At 46.1% G+C, this 13,983-nt stretch overlaps 1 protein-coding gene across 1 annotated transcript in view; it reads left to right on the top strand.

The window, feature by feature from the left end:
• Positions 1-13,661, top strand: part of ARHGAP31 (Rho GTPase activating protein 31) — a 75,038-nt gene extending 61,377 nt beyond the window's left edge. The window contains exons 9-11 of the mRNA XM_018570280.1: positions 5,146-5,799; positions 7,131-7,366; positions 11,431-13,661. Coding sequence (XP_018425782.1) covers positions 5,146-5,799; positions 7,131-7,366; positions 11,431-13,632 — 3,092 coding nt within the window. The 3' untranslated portion in view covers positions 13,633-13,661. The remainder of the gene's footprint in view (positions 1-5,145; positions 5,800-7,130; positions 7,367-11,430) is intronic.
• The last annotated feature ends 322 nt before the right edge of the window (positions 13,662-13,983 follow it).

Genomic DNA, 13,983 nt, shown 5'->3' with positions numbered 1-13,983 from the left:
AGCTAAAATATATTTAGAATAAATAAATATATGCAAAAATATATAAAATACAATATATATACAGTATATGTATATGACCGCTCTCTTTAAATGAACTGGTGGCGGTATGAATACGGACTCTGTATTTATTGCACTGTAGGTCTATAACAAATCCTTTTTATATTTTTATACTGCTAGAATAAACTCTTCTTTTTCACCCAATCAAAGAAAAAACTCAAATTCCTGCTCCTGAAATGCACACGAGATATTATATCATAAAGAGTCTGTAAAAATGTTCTTAAACAGCCACGGGTGAAGGAGAATGCTTCAACGGAGCGCTCGTAGAAACTATAAAACATAAATGGAAGAGCACACTGGCATAATGGAGCAAATCTCGTTCATTATAAAATCAAATAACATTCAAACACTCACACATGGAAGCCTTGCAAAAGCGTAGAAGAGATCACTTGTCCCGATCATTTCCAATATCAGCAGGGTGATTACACTCTGAGGCCCGAGTCGGAGGTTCGCTCTGAAGGTGGCACTAAGGATATGGTACCTGGATCGCACGCTATCACCAGAGCGCAATTGCCTCTCGTCCAGTCATCCTCCCGCCATCTCCAATCTCTGAACACATATACAAGGTGCTATCACAAGAATGCCTTTTGGTGAAAACCTATCGCCTTCCTCAGCCTCAGTCTTGCCGGTGTGCTCTTCCATTCATGTTGTAAAGTAAAAAAACAACCCCTCTCCACTCTATACAAAATTAGAAAACAGGGACACCACTGGACATCTGGGAACAAGGGCCTCTCACTGCCTAAGGCTGGGGGTGGGAGGGTTTGGTCAAGATGCGTTTTGGGTAGGGGGGGATTTTGTGGTGGATATTCCAGGTTCCAGCATTGGGGGGTGGTACGGCTCGTGGTGCACAGCGCCCTTCCCAGCTCACTGATGTCACTTGTTGCCAGGGGGTGGGCAAGACGCCAGCCAGAGCGTCCCACTCAGCTCCTGGCAACCAGTGAGATCAGTGAGCTGGGTGGGACGCTGGCCAGAACTCTAAGCAACCTGGGATGTCCTAGCCAGATAGGGGGTGGCAGGCGCACCTGCTGCCCCCCCCCCACATGACCCAATTAGATGCCACCTGAGGTAACCACTGCCTTATTATAGGGGTGGCCTTGTCTGGGAATAATGTAATTTAATAGGTGTTTATAATCAGGTAAACTTGACAACAAATCATTAAATAGCAAAAAATAAAGACAGACCCAGAGAGACTGAACACAGGGGGGCTGCATAACTGGGGGGAGGAATAGTCCCTGGAGAAGGGGTTAAAAAAGTAATAAAATATTTTGCTTTTTCAACTTATGGTGTGCTGGTGACATTTTTCTATAGTTACGCAAATGGGGGGCCATCAGGTGGTATGGGTGCTTCCCCCTGTTGGTGTCAGTATTGGTAGGAGGGGGCCCGGCCTCCTTGGAACTTGGGAGCAGTAACTGTCCTCAAGCTGATTGTGGTGCGGCTGGGGACATGGCCTTATTTGGGCTGTTGTGCACCCAAAGACCCCTTCTCAGATCCAAGAGTATTTATTTGTATATTATTTGGTTTATTACTTTTGGCTGTTGTTAAAGTTGGTTTGGTTAATTAAAGTGCTGCTGTGGTAATTTAAATCCATGTCACGCAGTCTGTGTGTTTATTGGGGATTTTAACAGAGGGTCGAAATCGACAAATCCATTAGTCAAGGTTTTCTTTTCTGACCTTCAATTCTGAAAACGTTGCTGACATTAAGAAAGCAAGCAGGTCAGACGTTTGACTCGCATGCTTGTTCATTGATTCAGAACGTACTGAGACCAGAGGCAGCCAAGCAGCTGGCATTTTCAGAGGGCTGTCAGCAACAGCAGCCCCATATTTGCTTCCTGAAAGGTCTCCTTGAAAATCTTGACAATAGATGGTTCCTGGGCCTAGTTAGGACTACAGAAAACACTGCATATAACACAGCCATAGCAAGAAACATAGTGACAGTGAAGATGAGTAATATTTCCGGGTAGTCTGGACGCCATGACAGCGGGATGATGTACAGGATATTGTATGGGTGCTTTACAATCCATATTTCTATAGCTGCCGCTGCTGGCGATGATTGATTTGATGGTTATATTTCACCACGGGCGTGTTTGCTTAGAAATGCAGTATAATTGAAATGCCATCTCAGTGTTGGTTTCCCCGGCCAATTAATAATTTATATTACAAATAGAGAATATACAACCCAACACCCAAATGTCGAGAAAAATGGCAATATGCATCAAATAATCATAAGATGTTGAATGCGTTCATGCAAAAAGAAAAAATGGTTATCGTAAAGCGGAACTCCATCCAACAAGATGCAGTTAAAATCCTAGTTTGTGAAATGTTTTACTGAATGTATAGTACCGGTATGTATGTTTGTGGACATCTGATCATCATGCCTACAACATGTAACTAGAGCAATGTAGACAAATTACGGAGTTCAAGTCGTTCCATTGAAGGGTACTGTTGCTTCAGCAGTTTAGGCAATCGGTCCTCTTCCACCGTTGTGGCCCCTTTTCTGTTCCACCATGACTGTGCCCAAAGCCAGCTCCATAAAGACATGGTTTCTGAATTTGGTTCAGAGGAACTCAAGTGGCTGCCCAGAACCCTGACCTCAACCCTACTGAACAATTATAACCCTATTCTTAAAGGAGAACTATGGGGTTAGGGCTTTCCCCCATAGTTCTCCTTAGGGTAACGGGAGGACACAAACTAGCGTCCTCCCGTCACTCTAGGCTCAGTATACCGCAAGCTGCTGCTCGCGGTATACTGAAACGCCGCAGCTGAAGCGGATCCCGACAATTGTGCCGGGAACCACCAGCTGCGTGAGTGACAGCTGGCTCTGCCTATCTAGAGGCAGAGCCAGCTGTACCCGCCCCCGTTCGTTCCGCCAGTCAGTGCTGGTGGATCGGAGCGGGGAGGGGGGAATCCATCCCCTCCCCTGTCACGGCAGAGAGCTGTGACAGGATCGAGAGGTGAGCGAACGCCGGTATGTATTCGCTCACCTCCCGATCTACTGAGCCCACCTGTGACAGTCTCATTGTCACAGGTCGGCTAGAACTATGAGGTGAGTGAAAAGCACCCACCTCATAGTTCTCCTTTAATTGTAAATCCTGATTCTAAGCCTAACACTCAACCTGGCTCTAACAGTAACAGTCAAACTATCTTCTAATTCTAACCCTCATCCGGAACCCCTTACTCTAACCCGAACTTTTAGCTTTAAACCTAACATAGAGGTAACACAAGTATTGGCTCCTTAAGGTCCCTGCAGTAACGCAAACCTGATATTTTGCTTAGTATTGTAATGTAATGGGGTAGGTGAACGGGTGCGTGCCAGATTGCATGCTTTACACGTGCACTGCTTGTGCAGTACCAGGCTGTTCTTCACTTGCTCATTAACTCTTTGTTGCCTGACCACCTACATCGTGCTTGGGACCCCCCTGGGATATAACCGACACAGAGCTCTCAAGGTACTTGCAGCCTCGGGCAGAATCACTGCACCTCACCCTTTATGCCACCTCTGAGTGACAACTGGCCTGGCCTGACCAGTGTATGCCAGTGGCCTTACACATGCACTCCTCAGTCGTTTCCACAGCAGTTCAACCCCACAAGCCCATTCCCAGGAGAAACCCACATTTCTGAGGTTAGGGAAGCTGCCTGGGAACTGCTGAGCAAAGAAACCCTTTGCAATATTCCCACACCTCTTGGTCATGTGATATCACAAATCACATGCATCACATTTGAAAGCATCCTTGTGGCTGTTTCAGTTGGATGAGAGAAACATTCATGTCTGTAGCTTTCCAAAGATACCTCCTGCCATTGCTCTGCTCCTAGTCTTTTGCTATTGTTTCCCCTGAGACCGTTGGCCCCTACAACATTGTCTTTGTGGCAAGTAAGGGAAATCTCCACCTAGGACAAAACATAATACAGAAAAACGACTATAAACTCTAGCCTTCCCCCAGGAGCATAATTACAGATGAGGGGGCCCAATACCAAAAAATGTGATGGGAGGGCCCCCGTAATGACCTCTCTCTCAGCCAGTGGCCACACCTGGGTGACACCATTGGAGGGGTGACACCAAAATGACTGACAGTCATTTTGGTGTCACCCCCTCTGAAAAGTCGGGCACGCCGTCATAGACCAAGAGCCCGACAGTTGCAGGAGAGAGGAGGGGACCCGGCAGCATACCCTATGCTGCCGGGTGAACGTCCCCTCCTCTCTCTGCTGGCGTCCATCACCAAGATAGCCGCTGGCAGGTATTACCAAGATGGCCGCGCATGCGCAATGACATCATCGCACACGCGCGTGGTGACGTCACGTGCATGTGCAATGACATCACGGCAGGGAGTCACCTGGTACCCGCTCTTGATGACACCCGGCCTCGGGACACCCCTGCTCTCAGCTGTGACTAATGACACCAAGATCCCAAAGACTCCAATTGCGCATGTGGTGTCAGCTTTCCTGCACTGTAGACTTTACAGAGGATTAGCGTTGTCATCGACTGCAACCACTACAACCTTTAATGATACTGTTCTATAATGTCTTCACATGTTCTATGTTTAATTTGCCTCAGCAACCTAATGGGGCCCCCTTGCACCCCGAGGCCCCAGACCTGCCACCTGGGCTATAGTTATGCTACTGCTTTCCCCCATCCTACTACTACTTAATACTTTCATCTTCTCTCAACTTCAATCTCCCCTTTCTTCTCTCCTCTCCAATTCTTTTTCCCTTACTTCTCCTGCTCCTCTCTATTTCTTCCCACTCTCATCTCCTCTCCACTCCATTCTCATCTCTTCTCCTTTCCTCACCATGCCCTTTCCACTCCCATCCCCTCTCCACTTTATTCTCCCTCTTTCTCTTTTGTCTCATTTCTCCATTGCCCTGTCCTTTCATCTCTTCTCCACTCCATACTTCTCCAGTCTCACATCTTTTCCACTCCTTCCTGCGCCTCTTTTTTTTTTATCATTTTGTATCCATTTTTACACATAGCCCTTCCTGTCCTTTATGATGTATACTTTATACAAATACTTGTAATGTCCTCTCTCAAAAAAATCAAAAACCTACTTTGAGAGCCCAGTTTGTGACTTTTCTCCCCCATATGTCCTTTCACAGGTGAGGATGAGAAAGTGAGCCGACTCAAAAGGTCTGTGGGCACTGGTGGGTTCTTCATACCTGTCCTCAAGTCCCGTGCAACTGGAACAGGCAGCAATTACGATGTCAGCAAGCAAGACAGTGAGTGGGATGGTGAAGAAGTAGCCGGGGCCACAGGAGGTTCTAACCAAGACAAAGCCACCAAAATGTCTCAGACGAAGCAGCCGCCAGAGCAGATGAAAGTTTTCCGAATTGGGGACGATCCTGAGAATGAGCAGAACTCTCCGAAAGGAAGAAAGATGTTTTATGCTGCCAACGATGGCTCCTCTAAACCCGGCTTCCCCGGAAGCCTGTTTCCTTTAGAAGCTTCTCCAAGACACCAAAGAAAAGCTTTGAACATCTCAGAACCTTTTGCAGTATCTGTTCCCCTACGTGTGTCCGCGGTCATCAGCACCAACAGCACTCCATGCAGAGCCAGCTCCAAGGACCGACCTCTTCTCTCTAGCCTGGAGGAACTGCCTCTGATGGAGCCTGACTCAGGGCCAAGATCTCCAGACTCAAATGGCAAATCTGGTCTGAAAACAGGATCTCGTTCTCCGGATGTAACTGAACCAGTAAAGAAAATTGAGCCCAGGAGGCCTTGCCTAAAAGATCTAAGCCCAGACTTATTTGAAGGTAAAAAATTAGTATTCCTAATCTTATGCAGTAATTATGATTTGTACTTTTTGTTAATTTTTCTATCCAAGTGTAGATTGAAACAAATTTCACTTAGATCTATTTCTAGGGTTGGAAGCCGTTCTGTAGCTGCAGTTCTAAAACTGCTGTGTGGTGCGGTACATACAGGACACCATGGAAAAATCACGGAACCCCATACAGCCTACCTGGCAGAGCCCCTCACAACTTTTTCAGTAGATAAATTTGGATAGTGATGTGGATCTCCGGTTGTCCAGCCCCCCTCCCCCAGCTCTTCCCAACTGTCAGTGCGCTGTGGCCCAGTAGCAGTCGCCGCACTAGCTTTGTGTGCTCTGCCCCCCGGGACCATGCCCAGCCACCCGACCTGAGGTATCCGTCATGCCACCCAGTGGCTATGGAGGGTGAAACCGACTTGGGTACGAACCCTGGCGGGCATGGGTCACCAAGCTGTGGAAACTGCAATGAGCCCATACAAGCACCCAAAAGATCGTCCTTCCAATCTTCCCTTTATAGCAGAACATGAGGTGCATTTAATAGACTTGTGGCCTAAATCTGGAGACCACTTTTACCCACTTCTTGTCCGAGACACAACATTGTCACCCATACAGGAATTGAAGGAAAATCTCTTAGGGACCAGATTGAAGAAAATAGGTCACCAGCACTCCATAAGTTAAAATGAATGAGTCCTTTTAATGGACAATGATGTCACAGAAATCCAACATTAGGCTCATGTTGGATTTCTGTGACATCATTGTCCATTAAAAGGACTCATTCATTTTAACTTATGGAGTGCTGGTGACCTATTTTCTTCAATCTTGTGTTTTGCACGGTGCCATCCGTGAAGTTACTTCGAGCACCATTTATTTGATTGTTGGCCGGGACTGCTGAAAGGTGTGCGGAGGGCACCTCCATCAATTGTCTCTTAGGGACCATTCACACCAGATGCATTGGGACTGCGTTGCCCGTTTTTCCAAGTGCAGCCCCAACTCAAGACTAGGCAATTTGCCTTATTTCAGATGGGCTCAGTTGACACCACCATGTTGTGCCCAGCACTGCTGCAAGCTCATTGTCAACCTGTGTAAACTGATTGATTAAGATGGTTCAGCCTCTTCTGGGTGAGAGAGGGAGATAGGGGTGAGCCATTTAGCTGTGTGTGTAATCTGATCCCCCCTGCTCTTTTACATCTGCACTGACTATTTATTATTCATACCTAAATGTGTGTACTGAATATATACAGTATATACTGTGTGTGTGTGTGTGTGTGTATGTATGGTTTCTGAGTTTTACACTTTTTGTTTATTTTGCTTTGACAGAAGATAACAGGACTTTGACTTTGAAGGAGATCTTACTGGAAATGTCTCAGTTACCCGATATCCTACCGATTGCGGCGGCAGACAGGAAGACGGTGGAACACACTTTTGTATCGCTCAATATGTTACATGAAGCCATTGAATCAGAACCCAGCAAACCAGTAGAAGTTGACACTACTAAGACCTCACCGGAGATTACCCCAACTAATGACCTGCATAGTCTGTTCCCCCGTGACCAGGTAAGCAGTGTAGGACCTTCATATTTCCACTGCTCTTGTCTACAGAAGCCTTTCTCAACCAAGGTGCCTTGGATATCAGGGCCAGTGCTCAGGGGACCAAATAAATCTGCAGGAAGCTAAAACTTTTGGACCTTAGTAAGCAGCAGCCATTATAAGTGATTTATTCAGCATTTGAAATAGCCTAAAAACCTTTTGAATTTAAAGTGACACAAAACACAGGAGTTAAATCTTCAAAATACATTCAAGTACCTTAACTATTAACAACAATGCATCTTATTTGTGTATCACTCGGCTGTAGATCCTCCAATCATCTCTGAATTGGTGCTGACACTGTCCTTCCTTCTGGGGGGTGGCTACTTTTGTTCCCCATGGTCCCTGTGTGTGTTGTATTGTAGTCACCGCTCCAAGCTCACTCCCGTGATGGACTACAATCTCACGTTTAGTTTACTCATTTGTATTGAGATTGTAGTCCATCACAGGAGTGACCTTGGAGTGGTGACTACTTTACAACTTGCGCAGGGACCATGGGGAACAAAAGTAGTCACCCTCCAGAAGGAAGGACAGTGTAAATATAGTATAGTAAGCTTATAAACATTTGTGTGAAAATCTACCAGTGTATGGTTGGTTTTAGGGATGCACCGATACCGGTTTTACGGTATTGAGTACGAGTACCGATATTTTTTTATCGGTACTCGCCGATATCAAATACCGATACCGGAAGTCCCATTTAGGAAGCCGGGCGGCGGGTAATTACTCGCAGCCCAGCTTCCTGATTAGCCGGGAAGCCATCTCCATGCTCCCTTGTCACCAGGTGACAAGGAAGCATTGAGCCGACTTTCTGGCCAATCAGGAAGCTGCCAGGTAATGACTCGCTGCTTGGCTTCCTGATTGGTCGGGAAGCTGGCCAATCAGGAAACTCGGCGGCGAGTCATTACACGGCGCACAGCTTTGTGTTTGGCCGGGAAGCCAGCTCCATGCTCCCTCCTCACCAGGTGAAGAGGAAGCATGGAGCCGGCTTTCTGGCCAATCAGGAAGCCGGGCGGTGGGTAATGACTCACCGCCCGGCTTCCTGGCTGGACAGCTTTCCAACCACTCGGGAAGCTGGGCGGCAACTCATTACACGGCGCTCAGCTTCCTGATTGACAGGGAAGCCGGCTTCATGCTCCCTAAACACCAAATGACGAGGGAGCATAGAGTCGGCTTCCCGGCCAGTCAGGAAGCCGGGTAGCATGTAATGACTCGCTGCCCAGCTTCCTGATACCAGAAGTTCCGGTATCAAGATAGGCATCTGGAGCATTTGGGCGAGTACAAGTACTCACCCAAATACTCGGTATCGGCACTGACACCGATACTAGTATCGGTATCGGTGCATCCCTAGTTGGTTTGATTAATGAGATGATTTCTCAATAACAATAGATACTAATTATACCAGATCTAGCGCCTCTTCTTCATGGGGCTGGGCTCATATATATATATAGAATATAACCATTTCTATTTTATTCTTTTGCATTAATCTGTTATTAAATATGACCATTGCCTTTTAACCTTTCTGTAACTCAGTATTTTAAATGTGATATTTTCGGACTTGTTGTGAGGTAAATGATGGCGATAAAGGTCAGCGGTATTGTTAAAGTGTCAGCGCTGACATTGTTTACCGTTTTGTTGAGTTTGCGAGGCGTTCAGTGGGGGGAAAAAATGAAAGTAAATGTCAGCCGTTTTGACCGTGTGTCACATCGAATCATATTTCTGGCTGTAGTGTGCGAAGTGCTGAGCGAGAATCTATTATCTACTTACAAGAGGAAATAAAAAACACTCTAAATGTACACAAGCTGATATTGGTTTGCTGCACATTCTTGCCCATGTAAAGATAACCGCTGACCTGCCAGTGTGGTTCATTAGGTTTGCATGATCGGACTGACCGTTGTTCTGAGATGTTCGGTTTATCTGAGTGCACATGTTGAAAAAAACTTGTATAGACCCAAATGTTCCCTCTAGAGCAGTGGTTCTCAACCTTTCTAGGGCTGGGACCCCTTGGTAACATTTGCCAGGTTGTGGTGACCCCCAATGGTAAAATGTAGGAATGCACCAATACTAGTATCTGTGTGGGCTCTCAGGTGGCCAGTGTGGGCTCATGTGAGCTCAATGGGGCTCTCTCGCAGTCAATGGGGCTCTCTGGTGGCCAGTGGGGCTCTTTGGTGGTCAACCTGGCATTCAACTCCCCTCACTCCCGCCCGCTCCCCTCTCTATGATCCTCCTCGTCTGCCGGTGCTGCAGCACCATCTAGCGGCACGGCCGGAGAACTGACACTGCTGCTCTAGGAGGTGGCTGAGGAGCCTCTCACCTAGCGCTGCACAAAGCATGTGTTGACCCCATCAACAGTGGGTTGTGACGCACTTTTGGGTCGCGACCCACAGGTTGAGAACCACTGCTCTAGATTAAGTCACAGCATTCATTTGTCTTTTACCTTTCTGCAGTGATAAACAGCTTTTATTAATCCCTGTAACATCATCAGCAGCCTTATAAAACTGGGGCAACTTCTGGAAACTCAGTTCCTGTTAATGTAGGCACTCCCTCAGAACTACATCTTCCAGGAGCTCTTTACCTACACACAGTGTGTGCAGGCTCTTTGGAGTCAAGGCAGCAGCATTGTTTTGCTGGGAAATAAATCAATGTGTAGAGAGGTACAGAGAGGGGAGGGAATAGAAAGGGCAGAGGCGTCACTAGGGTGGGTGTGGCCCACACCCGGGTGACACCATTGGAGGGGTGACACCAAAATGACTGACAGTCATTTTGGTGTCACCCCCTCTGAAAAGTCAGACATTCGGTCAAGGACAGAGAGCCCGACAGTTGCAGGAGAGAAAAGAGAGGACCTGATGGCATACCTTAGCCGGGTGAACATCCCCTCCTCTCTCTCTGACAGTGTCCATCACCGGCAGGTATCACCAAGATGGCCGTGCATGCGCGTGACATCATTGCAAATGTGCGTGATGACCTCACACGTTGACGTCACGGCAGGGTGTCACCCAGTACCCGCTCCAGGTGACACCCAGCCTCGGGATGTCCCTGAAAAACGGTTCTGTAGTCAAGCAGGCAAAACTGACTTCACTGCTTAGGATTTCAATGCTGCAGAGGTACATAAAGCCCAAATAGGATTTTTGGGGCTCACTGGATTTCTGGCAGATCAACGGTTATTTTTCTGTACTTGCAGTTTTTTTTTTCCAAACACTGGGTGTGTATTGCAGAGGTGACCTCATTGGCCTGTTGATGAAGAGGAAAGAGAAACCAGAGAAGGCAAAATGGAAGCAAATTCAACTTTAGCTTTAAGGGAAATGTACATTTTACATTGAATAGGGTTTTATTTCTGTCTGTGACCCCTTTAGGAACATCTTCCCTCACTTCCTGTTGCTGTGATACCTGTACAAAAAATGGGGCTCAGGTTGTCAACAAGACATGAAGGCACGGATAAAAACATTGATAGATGTAGTATCCCTGCCTACTATTAGTAAAGCTAAGTTTTAGTTTTTATCCGTGTCACCGTTGGAGAGATGAAATCGATGAATAGTCACTCAAACTCCAATTTCATACCAAGCCAATTCCTTTAATGACTATAGTAGTGTCACAATCATAGAGAGGTTTCGGAACCAAGTGGTTCCAAAACCTCTCTATGATTGTGTCTTTACTATAGTCATTAAGGAATTGGCTTGGTATGAAATTGGAGTGCGAGTGACTATTCATCGATTTCATGTTACTGGCGGAGGCATCTGCGGTCACTACGGCACCCACCCGACTTATGGGTTTGTTTCCGGTCAGGAGTGCGAAGTGAAATATCTTGGTATGAACCGTTGGAGAGATTTCCCATTACTTCCTGTGCTGATGGGAACTTAGGGGAAGTCTCCCTAATTGGAACACAGACAGTGATAAAAACCTGAATAAGGCCCTAAGCCTTTCCTGCTCTATCCAAAATAGAATAAAAAGTTTTGGCCTCGATGGGACTTTAATATTAAATTATTTACTGTTGTTTTCTCTCTTGTGCTGATGTTTCTGCCTGTCTTTGTGTTTCGTAGGAGGACGATACATCTATCACTCTCCTGGATCCTCTTTGGTCAGATATACAGCAAGAGTTGAAGATTATTGAGTCTGAAGAAGATCTTTCTACTTCCACAGGAACTCCACCGGATTCTAACCGAGCTCCGTCACCGTCTTCCCAAAGCAGCGAAGCTGTAAAAGAAGACAGTCCTTGTGATGGAGCATCTGAACTCAGTATGGGGAAGGAAATCCTTCATTCATTAGACACAGGCAGCAGTAACCTGGCAGAGGAAAGCAGGAACCAAAAAGAAAATGTAATTCCTCCAAATACAGAACTGGAAAATGACAGCAAACTACCTCAAGAAACACATGACTGTAAAGAGCAAGAACAAAGACTTGTTGATGGGCGTGAGCCAAAGTCCACCCCTGAAGCTCCAAGTGAAGAGATTGCCCTTGGTCTTTTAAAGCCCGTGGCTGCTGAAAAAGAGAGAAGGATAAGTGTTGCAAAAGAAGGTGATTCTGTAATGAAAAGTGAAGAAGTGCAAGTGATTTCTGATAGGATGGATGTAAGCAAAGAGGACGACAGGGATGATAAGTCAGAAGAAAGAAAATCGAGCGAGTCTTTAGACAATGATGATGATCTTGGAGGAGAGAGTGCACATACATTTGAGCTTGAAGAACTGTGGGAAGAGCACCAATGGGTAACCAGCCCGCTACATTCTCCAAAATTAAAGAGTGTTGTAGAGCCACAGGCACCAGCCATACCACCAAAGAGGAGAGGAACTACAGGGGAGCTATATAAAAGGCCGGAGTTTACACGCAGCTTATCCCTGGACAGTAAAGACACTCGGACGAGTCAATGGACAATAAAATTGTCAAGTATTAAAGCCGATGGAGGTTGTTACCGTAGATTAAGGAATGATCAGCTAATAAACCAAAACACTAAAAATGAACCACAGCATGGGCAAGTGAAATCCAGACATCCTGAAATGTTGACGGGGGGAAATGAAATTGATTCATTGCTTAAAACTGAAGACATTGATAAAAGGCCGTGTATTGAACCTGTGATAGACCGTTCATGGGTGAAGGACAACGGGCCTTTGAACACTACAACAGTATCTCCACAAGTACCAATAGATCCCTTAGATAATCTGCCTAATGTCAATGTTCAGGAGATAAAGCCTTCAACCCACATTTGTAATAATCATCAAACAAATGAGAATTGTATTGCCAATGAAGGATCATCAGACGAGCCTGAAAGTCAACCTTCATCTTTAAAATCAGATTCATCCTCTTCATCTGGAGTGATTTTTACATTTGAAAACACATCCGCCCAGAATCCTGATGGTACAAAACATCAGCAGATCCATCAGTCCACCGCAATTACCACATTATCAATGTATGATCGATCAAAAAGTTTGAATGACCATCCATGTTCTCACCAAAGCAGTGATTTGGATTACTCCTCAGCAAATCATGCTCCAACGGGACGTCGGAACTCTGCTCCGGTGAGCGTCTCGGCGGTTAGAGCTTCATTTATGATTAAAATGTGCCAGGCCAAAGCTGTTCCAGTGATACCACCACAAGTCCAGTACACTCAAATTCCTCAGCCATTACAGGTGCTTAATGCAGATTCAGAAGTTCTTCCTCCTGAGAAAAAAGATTGTGAGCCCGACTCGACACCAAAGCAGACTTCGTCCCAAGTTACAGGACATAACGACATTCCAAAGACTCCAAAGACTGAGGTCAAAGCTGTGGAGGAAAAAGAGAACAGTGATCCAGTTTCTGCAGATCATTCCACTCCAAACTCCTCTTCTGATAACAACCGCAGCGTTCCTCAAGATGTTCCGGTTCTTCGCCGCAAACGAACTTCAGATGGGGAAGCTTCCGGCGACACGCCTTTTTCATCCAAAATGGATCGTCCTTCTGGAATTTCAAAGTCCTTTAGGTCCCGGCCAGGAAGGCCTCAAAGCCTCATACTGTTTAGCCCACCTTTTCCCATTATGGACCATCCTTCAGTTGATTCCAGAATTCTGCTAACCCCTATAAAAAGCCCAACTCAGTCTACCCCACAGGAGTCCGCGGGAGAAAACCAGAGGACTCCAGATGGGGTCATTCTCAGGAATAAAATGACAATCCCCAAAAACGGGCAAAGACTGGAGACGTCCACCAGCTGCTTCTACCAGCCGCAACGGAGGTCTGTCATTTTGGACAGTCGGAGTGGTCGGCAAATCGAGTAGCAGCTCGGAAGCAGGGTATAAACATTGTTTTGCGCTTTCGCTGCTGCAGCTAACACGTTTTCCATTTGTTACGCAGCGAATTTCTGGGTCAGTTTTTTTACCCTTCGATGTCGGCAAAATGATATGTAAATAAGCAAAAAAAAATCAGTTTAGATAACCAAGAATCCAATCTATAAACCATGGATCTAGTGAAGGAGTTTTATCTTGTGGTGTTGTCTTCTTAATGATTGACACTTCTCTTTATTATTTGTAATAACAATATTGTATAGCTGCAGTGCAGTTTACCCAGTCTGAATGATCCAAAGATGTCAAGGGTTGGTTCAAGTCATTAACAGACAGCATGGAAAGACA

Source organism: Nanorana parkeri, unplaced genomic scaffold (assembly GCF_000935625.1).
Source record: "Nanorana parkeri isolate BGI_ZX_2015 unplaced genomic scaffold, ASM93562v1 scaffold1495, whole genome shotgun sequence".
NCBI lineage: Eukaryota > Metazoa > Chordata > Amphibia > Anura > Dicroglossidae > Nanorana > Nanorana parkeri.
This window is presented reverse-complemented; position numbering and strand designations above follow the sequence as displayed.